The 19,933-nt window shown below is 33.4% G+C and overlaps 1 protein-coding gene across 1 annotated transcript in view; it reads right to left on the bottom strand.

Annotated features, from left to right (window-relative positions):
• LOC149903626 (GATOR complex protein NPRL2-like) overlaps positions 1-13,050 on the bottom strand; it is a 48,362-nt gene extending 35,312 nt beyond the window's left edge. Inside the window, exons 1-4 of the mRNA XM_090108431.1 lie at positions 12,674-13,050; positions 12,233-12,389; positions 10,032-10,158; positions 5,096-5,232 (exon numbers count right to left, since the gene is read on the bottom strand). Of these exons, the coding sequence (XP_089964557.1) occupies positions 5,096-5,232; positions 10,032-10,158; positions 12,233-12,389; positions 12,674-12,873 (621 nt within the window). The 5' untranslated portion in view covers positions 12,874-13,050. The remainder of the gene's footprint in view (positions 1-5,095; positions 5,233-10,031; positions 10,159-12,232; positions 12,390-12,673) is intronic.
• Between the last annotated feature and the right edge of the window lie 6,883 nt (positions 13,051-19,933).

The following is a 19,933-nucleotide window of genomic DNA, read 5'->3' as shown; positions in this document are numbered from 1 at the left end:
TTCTAAAAACTATATTTTTGGCTTCTATATCGATTATAGATCATGGATTATGTATTCTTTTAAAAAAATATTCAATGTACAGTTTTGACTTTCCTACGATTTTATTATATGTATAGATGTTTTTACTTATACTAGCTGTATAAGTTTTTAACCCGCTTTGCTGTTTTACCCGCATTGCTCCGTTCCTATTGTTCTTGGCGTGATGATATCTATACTAATATTATAAAGAGGAAAGGTTTGTATGTATGTATGTATGGTTTTCACGCATAAACTACTGGACCGATTTTGATGAAATTTGGCACAGATAATCTTTAGACCCTGAGAAAGAACATAGGCTAACTTTTATTGCGAAATATGTACCACGGGCGAAGCCGGGGCGGACCGCTAGTACATAATATAGCCTTCTTCGATAGATGGACTATCTAACAGTCAATAATTTTTCGTATCAGACCCGTGGTTCCTGAGATTTGCGCGTTCAAGCACACAAACAAACAAACTTTATAATATTAGTATAGATTATAAGTACTCACAGTAAAACCACAGTAAATAATTCACTTTACCATAGAACAATGCATTACTTATCGAGCAAACCCTTTGAATTAATTATAACCGGTTCCAAACGCGAACTGTGTCAACTGTACACTTGATAATGTAGCAAAAACTAGTTTTATACCGCGACACCGTCTGTTAAATGCAAGTACATATTTTGATTTATAGCATGTGTTAGTTGTGTTACTATGGGAAATTTTATCAAAGTTAATTCAGCTGTTTAGACGTTATTAAGGCGCGAATATACAAACAATAACGCTATATTCAAATTGTGTTAGCATTTTCAGTTCAATTCTTTTTTTCAGTAAATATATAAAATGTTTGTTTTATATAAATCTTCTTCTTCTTATATATAAAAATGAATCGCAAAATGTGTTGGTAAGCGCATAACTCGAGAACGGGTGGACCGATTTCGATAATTCTTTTTTTATTATATTCCTTGAAGTACCAGGATGGTTCTTATGTAGAGAAAACATAAATATGTACCACGGGCGAAGCCGGGGCGGACCGCTAGTTATATAAAAAAATAGATAAGGGCAGGACAAGTTCGGTACGATATAAAGATGATAGGATACAAATGAAAATAAAACTTTAAAGTAAAAAAAAAATCCGATCATCTCACATTAATTGTCTTATCATTTAATTTATATGTATCGCAAAACTAGTATACAGATAAGTCTATAAGGGAATTTATCAGTTAATGAATATTACATAGTCATCAGCCCTGACGTCCCTTGTGCATTTACCTATATGACAAACAGGACTTCCGCTCATAAAAGGACATTAGCTGAATCCATTACTTATTCGCTTTAATTAATTAATTAAATGTTACATCGTAAGTGTAACTAAAAGGGAAAACGTGTTTTTTCTTTGATCATGGTACAGGAGAAAACTTGGTCACGCACTTTCCTATTGCGAAGTAGAAAAAAACTGTCTGTATTAGTAAAAAAATGTAGATATTGCATCATTTCTTATTCAAATGTGTATATTGTATAAATACCGTGTATTGGTGTATTCTAATAAATGTCTACGGGTTATATGATGCGTAGTTCAATTCTCGTATCTTGTAAAGATGTAACACAATTTTCTGCTTGAGAAAATCTTGAAATAAATTGGATAACATGCTAGAAACAAAATACTTCTGAAATCCCGTTTAGTATTAGAAATCCTACTAATATTATAAATGCGAAAGTTTGTGAGGATGGATTTATGTGTGTGTGTGTTTGTTACTCTTTCACACAAATACTACTGAACCGATTACACTGAAATTTAACACACATATACAGGGTGTCCCACTGTTGGTATACTAAGCTCAAAGGAGGATATAGTTTTGCATACGCTGAGTACGTAAAAAATACTTATAAAATTCCAGACGCAGTTTTTTTTCTAATGTTTGAATTCTTAAAACTCTATGTGTACACCCCTAACAAGCAACCCGCCCAGCTTTGACAAAAGACAAAATGCTCACATTAGCGAAGCGGTATATGACGGCTGAGCGAAGCTAGAGAAGAAAACATGTGGATCAATGTGTAATCCGTTGTACCCAAAAACAGATTAACAGAATTTAGGGAACAGATAAGACCACGGGTCTCTAATTCCCTTAGGCGACTTTTTGTTGAAGAAAAACCGATCCCGGGAGCTTTGAAATAAATAAGGGAAATTTTATAAATCTCTAAAAGGATGGAGTGATAGAACTTTTAATAGGGTGCAGCAGTGCTATTAAATGAAAAGCTGAAGTTTGTTTGCTTGAACGCGCTTATCTCAGGAATAAATGGATCGATTACAAAAATTATTTCAGTTGGATTTTCACATGAGATAGATATTCAAGAGTAAGGCTAATTAATGAGGTATATAGGTACCATACTTATACACCTAATTTATTAAGTTTTCTACAAAGAAGGCGAAGCTGTGCGGTGAAAGATAGTAATTAATAAGCAGTCATCTCAAATAAAGCAGCGCAATCTCTTTCAATATCATTTCACACACAATAGAACTTCCTTTCAAATGCCGCCAATAAAAATAGCAGTAGATAACGATACGAGTTTATCGACCCGCCTGATACAGCGATCTATTTTAGCGTGGACGCTGCCCGCGCGCAACGTTATGATAACGCGAACGTTACAAGTTACAACTGTTTGCAATTCTTGTTTTTATTGATAGGAACCATTTTAAAACTAACAGGTGATATATGAGTGTGGATTAATGTGTTGTTTTGCTAAAAGTTCGTTCACGTATCGTAGCTGCATTATATTGCATATCTATATGTACTAATATTGCAAAGCTAAATTGTTTGTTTGAACGCCCTAATCTCAGGAACTTCGGGTCCGATTATAAAATTTCTTGCAGTGTCAGATAGTCCTTTTATCGAGGTAGGCATATTCACGCTAAGATCAATAGGAGAGGAGCAATGCAGGTAAAACCGCGCACACAGCTAGTTTTTATTATAAAAATATCATTCAAAATCACACAAAAGGTTTACGAAATTGTCCAATCGGGCGGTGGACGGGGAATGTAATCCATCGTCCGGTGCGGTGAGGCGACTTGAGACGTGTTCTGCTCATGCCGCCAACGGGAGGGAAGAGCAGGCAAACCACCTTTCCTGTTCTTGGCTTGCGCCTGGCCTGGAGATGGGCTGCCGCCGAGGGGGTCGCGGAAGAATTCTAACAAATACCCGCGGCCCCATCAATAAAGCGGCTCGACGGAACACAGTGGGGTTTAGTCGGTAAGAATCCGACATAACCCACGGCTCCTTCCCTGGGGGCCGTGGGTATCTTTGGAAGATTTCCCCACTATAAAAAAAAAGGTGAAGCTAATAAAAGCATGTCAATTAAAAAGTGGTAACCCTTTTCGTCCAGACCAAATGTGTAATTATTCTAAGCCAAACCTATCATAATTGACATCACATAGATAATAAATAATTAAACAATGCCAGGATCCACACTACTAGAATAAATAATGTCTGATTATAATTCAAAGCGTAATCAGTGGCCAATGTTTGTTTGTGACGTTACTGCCTGGTTAATATTGTAGATAAGTATTCTTGATTTAGTTGTTAGGCCAGTTTTTGGTTTTGGATAATCTGTTTTAGTAATTTACATGCATATTTTTTATATTTGACTGACCGGTTGGCTTGGTTTGTAGTGGCCCTGCCTTCCAAACCAGAGGTCGTGGGTTCGATTCCCACTCGGGTCAAATACTTGTGTGATGAATGTTTGCTCTGTGTCTGGGAGTTAATTATCTATATATAAGTAGATATTTATTTAAAAATTATATATGCATGTTTATCAGCCATCTGGTAACACAAGCAAAAGCTTAGTATGGGATCAGATTGTGATGTGTGTGAAAATTGTCCTGAAAATATTTTATTTATTTATTTATATGTGAATACTGAATATATTTTCTTCATACTTTTTTACCTGCATAATTACTGATACTGTCAAACTTAAACATTTATTTACTCAACTAGACTTCTTCAAGAAGCACTTTTGAATCGTCATAACATATTTTTAACATTTACCAGCACTCTGTTGTATTACACATTTTCGTTTATGTCATGTGTTTGCTAAAATTTTCTAACAGATTATACCCAAATAATGTATGTAATTCCAAATGTTCTAATGTAATGTAATCCGCGGCAATGTTAGCTCAGCTATTCATTATTTTTAACATAAATTTGATAACAATTAATAGGCACACAGGCACATATTATGCAAATAGAGATGTTTATTATTTATTTTGGTATTTGCACAATTAATATCGAATATTAAAAAAGGAATAACTTAGTTAATAAATGGATAACTATAACATTCCACTAAGTAAGCTTTTATATTATACCACGTATAATAAATCAATTCACAAAACATTCCCTAGATATCGAAAGCAACCCCAGCTGATATCGAAGTCAACAACTTATTTCAATACATATATCTAATTATGCACTATTCAAACATTTGTTCGGACCGGTATGTGGAACCCGCAGCGATAATTATTCCATTGTTCCACTTCAATATGCGAATATTTAACTGATCTATAATGTATTCATGACAACATTGGAAACATTGTTATTAATTAATGTTAAGTCTGTACAAACATTAGTTTTAAATTGAAATAAATACAAATTCACTTTACACTATTCGTATAATACATGGCTTATCAATTCTTAAAATAAATTATGTATATCATATTTTTACTACATATTATCCCGGATCAAACCGGGGCGAGCTAATAGCATATACAGTATATAATTCACAATATTTTATCGGATCATTAAACACAAGTTCCGATGAAAAAGCCTTATAGGTAGGTATTCTTTACCTATATAATATTTGGAAATAAAGTTTCAATTTGAAAGACTCCTTATACCTATGAACTAGATCGTTAGTACGAAACTACATATACCACAGAATATATAATAGTACTACGTAACTATACATCCAAACATTAACCACCATGCACTCAGCACCAGCCTTACGTTCTAAACTCTATCCACAATGCAGCAACCTTACGTACCTTACTCTCTATCCATTCTCCATTCAAAGTCACTAACCTGGTTAGTAGTGAGATCCCACTGGTCAGCCACAAACGACTGGCGGCTATACAGGAACACGGGCACCTGGTGGTCCTTCACGGGCGCCGGGTCGCTGTTCACGCGGACCACCGTCAGGTGCGTGGTGGTCGTGCCCACTGTGAGATGGAGATTTGACGTGAAAACTCTTTTATTTAATGACGAGCAGACTCGTCACTTGATGGTAAGTGTCGCCCAAATATACAAACACTGCTTTCTTTCACAAACTTATTTATTTAAAGATTTTTTTGGAAAGGAAAAATCTTAGGGTTCGCGTCCCGGCGTCAAGTTTAAGGATTGACGACGGGAATAAAGGCCAGTGAGGAAAAGGATACGTGTCTCCGGTTTTGCTGATAGTGCTACAAGATTTGGTGGATGCTGATCCAAGATTTTGAGATTTTGTGCTGAGCCGAGGTGTCAGGTGACAAGACAAAACTGTATGGGGTATACATATTGGTCTTTAAATAACCAAAAAAAAGTGCTCTACCTAAACCGCGTAAGAAGTGCAAAGCGGAATGAAACTTTGTTCTTTAAGTGCTTGGGTAAGTTAATCAGAGAGGTATAAAAGTTTCGAAACCAAATGAGGTTATAGCGTAATTTAATATCCAAAGTGAAAAGTACTCCGTGTACGAAATAATTTTTCAGTAAGACATATTACAAATACAAGTTGGTAAACTATACTCTTTTTACATCAAGACTACTGAACTAATTTGGCTGCATTTTGGTATGCAAATAGTTTATGGCCTGGAATAACATATGGGCTCATATATACCGATACGGGTTTATGATATTCTTATTATTGGTTATTATTATGACTCTTGGTGAGGTTAAGACCATTATGTGGTTATACGATGTTATTACTCCTGTTGGTTTTAGCGTGATGATATATAGCCTATAGCCTTCCTCGATAAATGGGCTATCTAACACTGAAATAATTTTTCAAATCGGACCAGTAGTTCCTGAGATTAGCGCGTTCAAACTAACAAACTCTTCAACTTTATAATATTAGTATAATAAATAAACTGAATTTCGGATGGTAAAAATTACTGACTGAAATCACAAGTCAGATGAAAAAAAATGTAAATTCTTCATAGCTATTCGAACACTTGTTTAAAGTCTACGCGTTTTTTCGGGTTAAACGACCCCGTTATGGTTGTCACTATAATGGTTTTATAAATTAGCTTATATAAATTCAACAATTTACTTATCTTTTAGAATCTTAGCATACATTAATAATTACATTGATATTAATTCTATAACAGTCAGACGCGAAATTTCAAGTCTACTTCATAAATTTTGTTGAACTGTCTGAACTAATTTACTTTATTCACTACATAGTATAAAACAAAGTCGCTTTCTCTGTCCCTATCTCCCTTTGTATGCTTAAATCTTTAAAACTACACAACGGATTTTGATGCGTTTTTTTTAATAGATAGAGTGATTCAAAAGGAAGGTTTTAATATATAATTTATTATGTTTTAGTCTACTCGGGCGAAGCCGCGGGCGGAGAGCTAGTTATTATAAAGAGGAAAGATATTTTGTTCGATTGTTTGTTACGAATTTAGTAAAAACAACTCGATCAACAAAAAAATTATGACATATCTTTACGAGCAAGATTTACACCAGTCAAGATCGAACCCCGAACCTGTCTGTCATAACTCCTGATCCAGAGGTAAGTGGACAGTATAAAGAGCTTAATTAAATACATAAATCAACGTCAAAATCTAGATTAGATTAGGTATGCACACATTTGATAACTAATCTACCTCTATAAAGGCTTATCATCTATCGATGCGATTTTTCTAATTTTGTTGCTTTATTAAAAAGGATAAACCGCTTTAAAATTATATTTAGATTAATATTGTTAATTGAATAATTATTAATTGAAACAGAGTGATTACTCTGTTAATTAAAATTATTAGAATCATCATGTCTGTTTGTTGATTTGGTTAAAACTTAAAACATATTATAAACAGTAGCAAAAACATTGAGGAATTTATTGTAGGTATTTTTCTATTTTGCCTATTTAGAGCAAAATTTAAGGAATGTTAAAATATTAAAATTTCTTATATTTTCGTAATAATATACCTAGACGTTTATTAAAATCCATAAACTCGACAACTCTACACGGACAACTGCTCGAGCCGTCGGTTGTTGACCGCTCGAGCCGTCGCTACCAACCGCTCGAGCGGTTGATTTTTTTGACTAGTCGAGTCATTGATTTTCAGGGGGGGTGGGAGCCGTCGACGGCTCTAGCGCAGTCAACGGCTCGAGCAGTCAGTGTATGCCTCACGACCGCTCGCGAGCCGTCAACGGCACGGTGGAATTTCGTCATGCAGTTGACGGCTTGAAGCGGTCGCGACGGCTCGAGCCGTCACGTTTACGGCGGTGAATGAATGCCTATAGTTCACCGCGCGGTCGCGGCTTCAAGCGGTCGGTCTCAACTGCTTGAAGCGGTCCGTGTACGGCCGCCCTTATATTCAAATGAAAACTCGCAAATTTGAATTTCTATTTCACTGAGTTTCATTAAGTTACCTAGCAACCGTGTTAAATTGATAAGATAATGCTTAGAGAGAATGTATGAGATTTGTGTCGCCGTGTAAAATATGTTTTTAAAGCACATTTGTTCATTATTTTTATGCTAAAGTAGAGCTCAATTTTAAGTCTGGGTGACGAGAATAAGAAACATTGGGTAACAAAAGATCAAAGCATTTTGCTAATAAAAGAAAAATAATGTACAAAATCGTTTTGGTTTCGCACCCTATTTGGTACAAACAATTTTTTATTATACAATCTTTCCTCTTAGTAATATTAGTATAAATGTAGAAAAGCATTAATAAATATTTTAAAGATAAACAATAAACGACCTAATTTTAATTAGTAAGTAACTACTTCGATAACATTGAATAGTGTAATTAAGTTTTAATACCTGTGTAAATATAATAATTATTAGGTTATAATAATACAAATAATTATGCGTTGTCATGTTTTGTAAATAGGTTGATAATTTAGTTTGTAAACAAGTTTTAACACGACGCTGACAATTTCTGTTAAATTCATAAACTTAGATAACATTAATGAATAATGTAAATTAACTTATGATTTAGAGCTAGCGCGCACGAGCAACTTTGTCTCCGCAACTATTTTGTCTCTCCACCCATGGGCTAGTATGAAAGTGCGCGCACGTAGCGACGCAACTCCCCATACAATTGATGGGAGAGACAAAATAGTTGCGGAGACAAAGTTGCTCGTGCGCGCTAGCTCTTATTTGTGGAACATTCTGGAAACATTATATCGGTAACGATTTATCATTTTGTTATATCTACAGCAACAGTGAATTTGCCTTGGGATATTTTAATGACGTATTTTTATGCACAGTTTGGCCTTTCTTGTAGAAATTTTGTACAATTTGATTTAAGAAGCATCTGAATTATTTCAATAAAACATTTAAGGAAAAATATTTATCTCAAATACCCAAATTTTGAAAAATATTTAGAAGTGTTATCATACCCAAATGTTGTTTTCTAATTTCGACTTTATTTGCTGACTCTACATTCCAAACATTATTATTTTTAAATAAGATATTTTTAAAGTATAGAATTTTACCTCTACCTTGTAGCGTCGGCACAAATAACGATTTTATTAATTAATATCATTGATTTGTATTTAAAGTAACAACTCGTGACACCGGATTTTCTTATCCAGTTTTTATGTAACATTGAGAAGTATCAACCAACATCTATGTAGCAATTTGCAATAAATGCTACGAAATACTAAACTTCGTAAATTGCCTATGAAAGAATGAAGAGGTAAAGTTCTATAATCGATGATATATTTTCATTGTTTTTGCGAACTTATTTACGTAGGCAAGGTCGCATGGAATTATTTTATTTTTGCGATTTGGAATTATTTTACTAAATACCAATGGGCTAGATGCAGCCTGCGGATAAAAAGAAGCCTATGTGCTACACAAAATTTTACCTATCTCTGTAAGAAAAGTTCATAGAATTGAGGTCAGCTTTTTTTGAGTGAAAGAGTAGCCATGAATCCTTCTTCAAAAATTATTTTTATAATATTAACTGTACATAGTAGATTTATTTTAATGTAAATTTGTAGTGTAGTTTATTTAATAAATCCTACTAATATTATAATTGCGAAAGTTTGTGAGGATGGATGTGTATATGTGTGTGTTTGTTACTCTTTCACGCAAATACTACTGAACCGATTACAATAAAATTTAGCACACATATAGAGGGTAACTTGGATTAACACATAGGATAGGTTTTATCTCGGAAATCCCACGGGAACGGGAACTATGCGGGTTTTTCTTTGAAAACGCGGGCGAAGCCGCGGGCGGCTAGTATAATATAATAATGAAGTTAGTTTTGATTGTATACCTTAAAATTAATGATATATTCAGGCTATCTATTGAAATAAGCCTTATTAATTATTATACCAATATTATTATCTGATAAACTAACTCTGAGTGATAGTAAAATTATCTGATAATTCTTTCTATTTGGGAAGTTAGGATTTTTCTTTATAATTTTTCCTAATACTTATATAGACAATATTTTCTTGTTTGATTTTACCTGTGTGTTATACCTTAAAAAATTTTAAATGAAAAGTTTTTAATGGACTTTTAACAGCATTTTCATCCTTAATCACATTAAATAATCAGTTTTAAATCCATTAAAAATTATTAAGCTATTGCATAGCTTCTATCGCAGGCCTTGAGCGGGACCGAATCTAGAAATTCCGTAACGAAAAACCCTCACGCTCCCCACTCCGACGGGCGGAGGTGTGGCTTAAAGGCATAGCATGCAATAGCTTTACCGCGGCAATCCCCGAGTGCCACACGTTTTTTTTTAATTGGCCTTTGCCACAGTAACAGCTAGATATAATTCTAAATACTTACCAGTAAGTGTACACATTCGTCTGCTATTTATATCTTGCATCACCTGCCTCATGAGACCGCTGAGTGCTTTCGCGTCACCAGATAGTGACTGCTTCGAGAGCCATTCTGTTTCTAATTCCATTGATAGCTGTGTGGAATTGTAGATTATTTGATATTTTTTTCACTAAAGTTTTGTTTTATTCATGCTTTCTTATTTGAATTAAGTAGAAATATATTATGTAAAGATATTGTTATGTGTGAGAAATGGATTAATACATATTACTAGCTTCCGCCCGCGGCTTCGCCCGCATGGTGTTTTGATAAAAGGTAGCCTATGTTCCTTAGGGTCTAAAGATTGTCTGTGCCAAATTTCTTCAAAATCAGTTGAGAGGTTTAAGCGGGACAGCGTAACAGACAGACAGAGTTACTTTCGCATTTTTTATATTAGTAGGGATGTAGTAATTCCTTTTCAGATGTTAATCAACCCTAAATTATTTGTTTGTTTGTTTGACACTTCATTACACACATTATTTTATAAAATATAAAAGTAAATAATAAATCACAAAGTTACAGCTTTAATATGTGTAACGGGGCGGCCTTATCACTTCAGAGTGATCTCTACCAGGCGACCCCTCAGGCAAAGGACAAGTGTTTGCTGTATAAAGGGAGGCATCAAAATTTATTAAAGGAAAAAAAAAAAAAAAAAAAAAAAAACTAAACAATATTTTACAAACATACATATTACTTAATAATTAATAATATATACCTACTAAATGATAAACATACACATATAAAAAAAAATAGTTATTAATATTACTTAAAGTATTAAGGTCACTACTCGGAGCCATATTCCAGATCTAAATAATATTTATGTATTAGACGTTTATAAGAAGTTAAAGATTGTGCACGTCTTATATCCACAGGTAAAGAGTTCCACAATCTTACAGCGGTTGAAGCAAATGAATAACTTAGGAATTCAGTTTTTCGAGTAGCCACACGCAGTGTGAGTCTTTCTTTCGACCGTAGAGTATAAGTTTCATTCTGGAGGAATTCAAAGTTATTCTTAAGATAAGCAGGCGATTTAGGGTCAAAAAGTACTTGATACAAAAGACGGAGAAAATGTATATTACGACGAGAACGGATTGGCAGCCACTTGAGTTTTTTCCTAAAATACGAAACATGATCGTACTTCCGAAGCCCAAAAATGAAACGTATACAAAAGTTTTGCAGTCGCTCCAGTTTATTTAAAAGCTCCTGTGTAAGATCCGGACAGCAAGCGTCAGCGTAATCGATAATAGGCAAAAGAAGAGATTGTGCTAATATGATTTTCGTGGAGAATGGCAAGAAGTTACGCAAACGCCTTAGCGAGCAAGATGCAGCATAAACCCTACGACTCACCTCTTTTATGTGATCACGCCAAGATAAAGTTGTATCAAGGTACACACCTAGGTTTTTAACAGTTTTGCTAAAAGGTATAACAATGCCATCAATAGAAATAGGTGTGAGGTTCTCCCAGTCAAGCCTTGAGATGAGACGGGGGCTACCAATGATGATGACCTGACTCTTAGATGGATTAATGGTAAGGCCATAGTTTGTGCTCCATTCAACAATCCTGGCTAAATCAGCATTAGTTGAGGCTATAGCATGTGATATATCTTCGAGGCTTGACTGAGTGTATATTTGCAAGTCATCGGCGTACATGTGGTAGAGAGAAGTTAAATTACTTGTGATAGAGTTTATAAATATCGCAAAAAGAAGAGGAGACAACACGCCACCCTGCGGGACACCATCAGTAATGGATGACCAGGATGATATTTTATCATCAACTTTTATGCGCTGTCGCCGTCCACGCAGGTAACTTTGAAACCAATCAATCACCTCTGGAGATATATTAATTGAACGAAGCAGACCTAACAATACTCTATGATTGACACTATTGAAAGCATTACTAAAGTCTAAAAGAGTTAATACGGTTAGCTGCTTATTGTCCATACCTGATCTAATGTCGTCGGTAAATTATATATGTATTATATATAATTATGCCTTTTATAAATAAATTTCTGATATAAAATTAATCATGCACAAATAAACTAATTAGAAAGTATAAGCTGCATATCTTTATCAGGGCAAAAATATTTATCTATGTATATTGCATTAACCAGATAATAATATTCTTTGATAGTATTTGATTATCTAACATTAATATACAGAAATATACTTACAAGATATTCAGTAAGTTTCTTGACTAGTGGCTCCAAGTGCACTGTCCTGGCCCAGGCGTCGCACACAAAACAGAGATTAAAGTAGTATGCATTACGAGCATATTTCTTGTTATCTATCCGCACAGGGAATCCTAATATCTTTGACCCAAGTAGAGTTCTGGAATAAACAAACAGTTACATTCAAATTTCAATTTCAAGTTTTTTTTTCTTTTTCTTGTATAAATTAGAAGTTAACACTTCTATGACAACTTTATAAATTAAAATATTCTAGAATGTGAAATATTCAAATTTTTTGTTATTGTTGTATATAATTTGAATAATTTTATTTTTAATGTTATTGAATACAAAACTCGATTGTTTGTGACGAAAATTCTAATAAGGAAATATAATTTAAATAGGTAGTTATGTTATCTGTGATATAAAATTTGCTAGCGTACTTACACTGTCAAAGTGCATCGCTGCAACTGCACTTTTGGTATGATGTAGTGGCTAACTGTGTCGAATATTTCTTTGGAAATATAATCTTCGGGCACTTGGCATGTTATTCGTGGACCAGCTGTTGGGTGGAATTCACATAAGAATATGCACCGAATCGGGCCTTCTTGTCCGCAGCCCTCGTAAAACTTTGAATTTCCATCCATTTTTGAAAGCACTCACACGAGTAAATAATCACACGTATTGTTTAATTTACATGACAAACGAGAGAAGTTAAAATACACTTTTATTATGAATTAAATGTTTCGTAAATAGCAGAAGCTAACTCAGAACCACACATACTCTACTACATTCCACAATAAACTGAAGTTTTTGATGAGTTTTTGTAACAGTCAACAGTGTTTGACGTAAATACATTGTTTTGACAATTACTGACTTTGACGTAAGAGCGTTTTCACATTATCCGATCCGATATCGGATATCGGACGCCGATAGCCGATATCCGATATCGGATGCAATTTTCCCTTTCACATTGTCCGATAAAATCCTTCCGATATCATCATGAGTGTTGCCAGAAATTTTTAGAGAAAACTAAACTAAATTGCCGGTTGATAAAAAAGGTATAATTAAAGAAAATTCAAATGATAGATCATAGTTGTACATTAGGGTGGAGTGATAATGTATGAAAGAAATTTTTTTTTGTTTTTTTCAAAAGGCATAGCGACAGAAAGGTGCCTTTTAATGAGTGAATTCAGCATACAAAATATTGTTTACCTGTCTTGATGTTTTGAGGTGCCCCAACCCAATTGAAAATTAGAAAAATATGATTTTTTCGTAAACTTTGATTTATTTTTTAATCACAGTATTTTTATGGCCTTCAAGTCTATTATATAACAAACTTCTTTGTGATACACTAAATAATAGCCTGATTAGTTGTTTTAACGTATTTCATTAATGAAAATGATATTATAGAGGAATGAAAATATCAGAAATACGTAATTATTTAGTACTAGCTGCGCTTGCGGTTGCCTCGCGGTTTCACCCGCGTGGCTCCGCTCCTGTTAATCTAAGCGTAATGATATATAGCCTATAGCCTTCCTCGATAAATGGGCTATCTAACACCGAAATAACTTTTTAAATCGGACCAGTAGTTCTTGAGATTAGCGCGTTCAAACAAACAATATCTTCAGCTTTATAATATTAGTATAGATTATAATATTAGTATAGATAACGCTGTTTTTTTTTCAAAATTAGGCATTAGCAGTCGTGATACTGATGCTCTTGCCATTATAAAATCATTTTGTTTACTTTCTCAGCAAACTGCACTTGAAGCTTATGTCACCAATTTGATAATATGCTTTACGGCCTGGGCAAGGCATAGAAAATCTTTGATATTCTGAAACGTAGTCAAACCGCTTTTCACGATGTCTTTTAAGGTTTCTTCAGATAAATTAGAAGTCAGAGGCTCAGTTTTCTTAAATTCTTGCCACATAGTTAAGTTGGTATAATCTTTTGAGCAAGTACAAGAGAATTAAAAAAAATGCATTTGCAACTTCAAATATCAAATAACCTTTGGTACTGAGTGACAAAATACTTAAGTTATCTTTTCTTGTTCTTTTTTGTTAGTTTGTCGGTCTTCATAAGGTTTTAATAAGCGTCTATATTCATCGAATATGGTGTGTCGAATAAGTTGTAGTACTCTATTAAAGCTAATAGTGGGAAGCGATGCTTTTCGCCACACATCAAACATTTCCGTAGCTAATCTTTCGGATAAATCATGAATTTTGTTATTTTATCAGGTTTAAATTCATATCTAATAAATAAGTAATAGTTTCTTAGCATCAGTATAAGTTGGTAATTGAGACACTGGGTACTTCTCTGGCAAACAAAATACAGGACAACATGTCGTTTGTCGTATTTTGACTTCCAACACTTTACTGTAACAAAGCGAAATTATAGATAGAACTCACATCAAAAATATTAAATTATGATCTTAATTGTATTTACGCATTAAATATAATTAAGAAATATTACTAACATTAGTGTTATTTCCTTAACGGCACTGTTCAACATCAACGTTTCCTACAATAAGAGTCGGCGCAAACGGGCCACCGACCAGAGCCACTGGTAGCCAGCGATAGCCACTTTTTTATATATTGAAATATTATGTATTCTGTGTCTTCCCGTTGGCAACCAACGAGATAACACAGAATCTGATTTAGAGTTAATTTGTCAAAATTAAACTTTAATGATTTTCGACTAAATTTTTTGAATTTCTGAAAGTTCATGATGTTGGGGGCACCTCTAAATGTATCATCTGCAAAGTATAATTTTGCATGTGTATTTATGAGCAATAATGACATCTTTTTACAGGTATGCCGAAACGAAAATGAAAAAAAATATTTTTCACTCCACCCTATTGTACATACATTAAAAATAACTACGTAAAAAAAAACAACTTCAAAAAAAGAAAAGTAAAATGTAAAAAAGATTTGATATTTAATTACTGCATATTATTTAGATGTGCTATTTACTAAATAGTTTTGAATTTTGATATCGGTATTTGTATAGTATATGTTAACACATTATAAATTAAATAAATTTATATCAATACCTACTACAACGTAGTATTAGTTAATAGTTTTAGTAAGACATATTATGTATCAGTAAATACCTTTCAAAATCTATTAAATATATTTTTAACAAGACGTACCTAGTCATTTAGTCATTTTTTCACTATATACATTTATAAAAGTTCATGTAGTACCTAGGTATGATAAATTTATTAAGTGATACAATCTTTGTTCACATTTTCTATTCTTTTTCTTATTACACTGTAAATAATATTGTCACCCGTTCAAATATATATTTTATAATATGATTGTTGTAATTTCCTGTAAGTAAAGATACATAAATTATTTTATTGTCATAAGCAATTATTTTAGAATTAAGAGTTTTCAAATATTCTTTGTTGTTAATTCAAAATAAAAATAAAATCGGTGTGAAATCTCCTCCTTTTTTTGAAGTCGGTTAAAAACAAAGCACTCAATGACAACAATAGGTGCCTACAATAAACAGCACAACCAACATCCGAGTAGGAGGAGGAGCGAGGCAGAATGAGTTAAAATAAAGATGATAGACACTAATATTTTCGAAGATAGATATTTGAATTTAAGAACGCAATATATTTTTGTTTACTTCAGTTCAGCCAATTGCCGTATATTTTAATACGGTAATTAAAATAGCTGCCGTATAAATCGTATTTTTAATGCCTATAAATACTTAAATGTGTGTTTTCTTAATAAAAAAAGGTTTCTTTTAATAGAAAGGATTTTAGGTTAAAGCAAAGAATTTTTTTAAATATTTAGCGCCATATAAGACTGAAAATACACAAACTAGTGCTTTTTTGCTGTTGGTATACTGCCTTTTCGAAAATTGAGTTGGCAACACTGAACATTATCGTCCGATAGCTCACGAGCATATCGGTGTCGGCTCCGATATCCGATATCGGATCGGACAATGTGAAATACAGGTACATATTTCATACATTTTTGCTGGGGTTGCCGAGATACTGCAGTGCGTCAGGAATGTTTGCGGAGGCGCGCACTGACGGATTCCACGCAATCATGCGAAAAAGAGCGGCATCCATGATGCGCCGTGTCCGGCAATCGTCCAGCAGCATCCTAGCTGTCTTCGTGGACAGATGGGATACCAATGTCTTGAGGCATTGGGTCAAAATCCATGTCTCAAGCAGGTTGTGATATAAGATTGTTTTTAATATTAGATAGAATTATAATACTAACATAGTTTTTTAAGGCCATTTTACTAACAATTATATGGATACTTTATCTGAAATAAATGAAATAAATAAATTAAAAAAAATACATTTTACTTCCCTCCGATATCGGATATCGGCTATCGGCTTCCGATATCCGATATCGGATCGGATAATGTGAAAACGCTCTTATTTCTATCAACGATAGTAATAATTAGCTGTGGTATGACAGCTTGTCACACGCACAGCTGATTTTTGTTTGTTGTGACTTAAGACTTTTGAGTTTGAACTTTGAATAAACAACTGTTTAATCGTCTGATAAAGAAAAATCAGTCCCCGAAACATATTTTAATGCCTTGTAGGAGTAAAATACTCTACAGAGTATTTTAGTAATTATTCAAACACCCAATCTACGAGACAGACTCTGTTTATACATTTAATGTTTAAAGTAGGGATGTAACGATACCGATACAGATACCGATATATCGGCCGATATATCGGCAAGCCGATATATCGGTATCGCCGATAATAAATCAACCGATACCGATATTTTTTTATTAAATTATTTCTTTTCTTTTATGTTTTTGCATTGTATTTATTCATATTGTTTTATTTCTGTTTCTGTAATAGTGTTAAGGAAGAGCGGAACCTCCTGACACAAGCATTTTATTTGCTTACTAGGAGTGTTCCAATCACAACTTTGTTTATGTAAAGGAAAGAAATAAATAATTTTGAATTTTTTTAATTTTTAGCGTGATAACGTTTTTAAAATCGTTTTAGTCGGGTGACATGTTCATAAACTTGTGTCACACCAAAACCTCACGAGCGCGATCGCAGGTATAACGAGAGAGAGACGGACCGATCTCCCGTTTCATCTCGAGCGCTGCCACTGCATTATGTTATCACGTAAACATCTCGATCGTAAACCTACTTTACAAACATCCAATTTTTTTGATATCAAATAATTCAAAAATCCGCGCCCAATGAACGATGAGGGAGGCCGCCCGCGCGTGCGCACTTTGTTTTCTGAAAAAACTCTACCAATACTGCCGTCCTTTAACTAAAAGCCGTTAACCCTCAAATGGTCAATTTTCAGTTTTAAATGTAGGGTGATAGAGTTCAGAATTCTCTATCTTTCTGTCTAAGAATCATTTCTCTAGCATTAATAGTTATAAATATATGAAAATATTGTAAGCCGTTAAGTAACACAATTTTCAGCGATTCCATAACTTGAAAGCGTCTAACCAACACTACTTCGCTAAATTTCCTTAAAAGTACCTTAACCGCCAGATTTAATAATTATTTTTTAGCTTTTTACTTGACTAAAAGTACGTTATCAGATTATACTTGACTATAGGGACGCAAAAGGACTATAACTGCTTTATGATATGCTTTCATATAACGATTCCAATGGAAATCCTTACCTTATTTGCAGTTACTCGCCCTTAACGCTTTTTTAGTTAAGTAATTTTATTTAGGAAAAATTCTAATAACACTTTTTTGCTTAGCTACAAAGCAGCTAACCCTCATTTTTAAGCTAAAAGGCAGTTATCCGATTCTGGTGATGCATCAGTTTTGGGGATGAGAGTGATGATGAAATAATGTCGCTCCCAAGCAGAGTACCGATTGTTTTTGATTTTCTTTTACAAGACGTATTGTTTCTGATCAGGTTTACTAAGTTTTAAACAATCTAGCAGCTAAATTACGGAAAATATAACAAGTCAAAGTTACGAAAATTTGGTAGGTAATGGTTACGACAGTGCGAACTTTCAATCGTACTTCTCTGTTTAGACTCTGATTTGTCTCTGTAACCGAGAAAGAGAAGAAAGACAGTCTGTACTATTTAATTTTTAAAACTATTTATTAATTATTATGTAATTTACCCCTTGGGTGGAATTAGTAATCGACTGTCAAGCAATGTACTAGAGATGGTGATACAAAAATTGTTAGGAGTACACTACCTTTGACCCGCTGACGGGGAGTCCATTTTGCAACTATTGCTATTTTTTCTTATCTTTATATGTATTAGATTATTAAGATTTGTATTTTTTACATAGTAGCAAATAAAAAGTTTTCTACCTCCTGCTATTTTCCACATATTCTGGTATATTATATTTTCTGAATGTGGATGAAAGAGTCTTCTAATCATTTGATAAGCGGTTCTACATTATTTATTAAGAGCATCCCACATGTAAGAGCTTGAAGCCCTATTGAAACCAGGGTTTTATTTTTTCAAAAACCTTGTGCACAAGTCTTAATTTTTTTTTCAGGAAACGATTTATGTTTATATGTTTGTGGTTCTATATGTACTCACATATCCGTGACTCGCAGAAGAATATTTATAAAATAACGTTAAAATTGCAATTCTAAATGAATATACGGTTCCAAAAAAGAAAAGCGAGAAGATTTATCTCAATCTTAACCCCTTAATGAGCCTCTGTAATGAAATAAACGTGAACATGACGAGAAATAAAGGTTAATTTTATCGAAAACTTAAAAGAGTCATTTAGTAAAAGAGTAAAATACTTGTTACTCACAATAAGACGCTAAAACCATTAATTTAGATAGTGTTTAAATCCTTAATACTTAAACCTAAAAGCTTTTGATCCTTTTCCTTTCCATTGGTTGATGGTTGACCTAGAGGATGTAATTCCCGAGAGCAAAGCCTCAGACAGCAGCAAATTTTTAACATTAGTAAGATTAAAATTTAGTACAACTATATAGAATCATAGTACAAAAGCATCCAAAAACCCTTAAACGCTGATTATAAAGTTTTTGAAATTTAAATTAAAACGAAAGTCATAGCTTAAAAGTAGTTATAGTAGCTTAACGACGTTTTAGGTAAGCATTTTATTACTAAATAAAAAAAAATCACAAAATGAAAATAAAAATACTAAATTACTTAGCTAAAAAGTCGCTATGGTATGTAAACGGCCGTCTTGTCCAGTAAATAGTTAAAATTTTCAGATTATTATGCTGAACTAAACGAGAAAAAGTGAATTTAAAAATAAATTATAACAGTTTCTGGGTAAAAACTAATATTTATATATAATTAAATGTCGATCGATGTATCTCACAATAATTATTGTAAGTGTCATAATTTTTAAGAAATAACGATTTCCGTGTTTTTTTCCCTTTACTCGAAACTCACTTCGTGGGCTTAACGGCTTTCTAGTTAAAGGACGGCAGAATAGTAAACTTTTATTAGGTACTGATTGTATGTGTATTACTTAAAGTTTAACTGACTTCGTAAAATAATAATACTAAAATAAATGGTTTTGTTGTTTTTTGATTTGGCATTTTTATTTAAAAGAATACGATTAACAGTTGTCTCTGTTAAATGTTGGTAACTTTTTATGCATAATTCACTATTTATTTTTCTACCAAGCCATCGATATCGGTATCGGTATCGGTATCGCCGATACATTACTACAAATATCGGTATCGGTATCGTATCGGCAAAATCATGTATCGTTACATCCCTAGTTTAA

Source organism: Colias eurytheme, chromosome 13, assembly GCF_061535395.1.
Source record: "Colias eurytheme isolate Ceu_HAF_F1 chromosome 13, ilColEury1 Martin Lab GWU primary, whole genome shotgun sequence".
NCBI lineage: Eukaryota > Metazoa > Arthropoda > Insecta > Lepidoptera > Pieridae > Colias > Colias eurytheme.
This window is presented reverse-complemented; position numbering and strand designations above follow the sequence as displayed.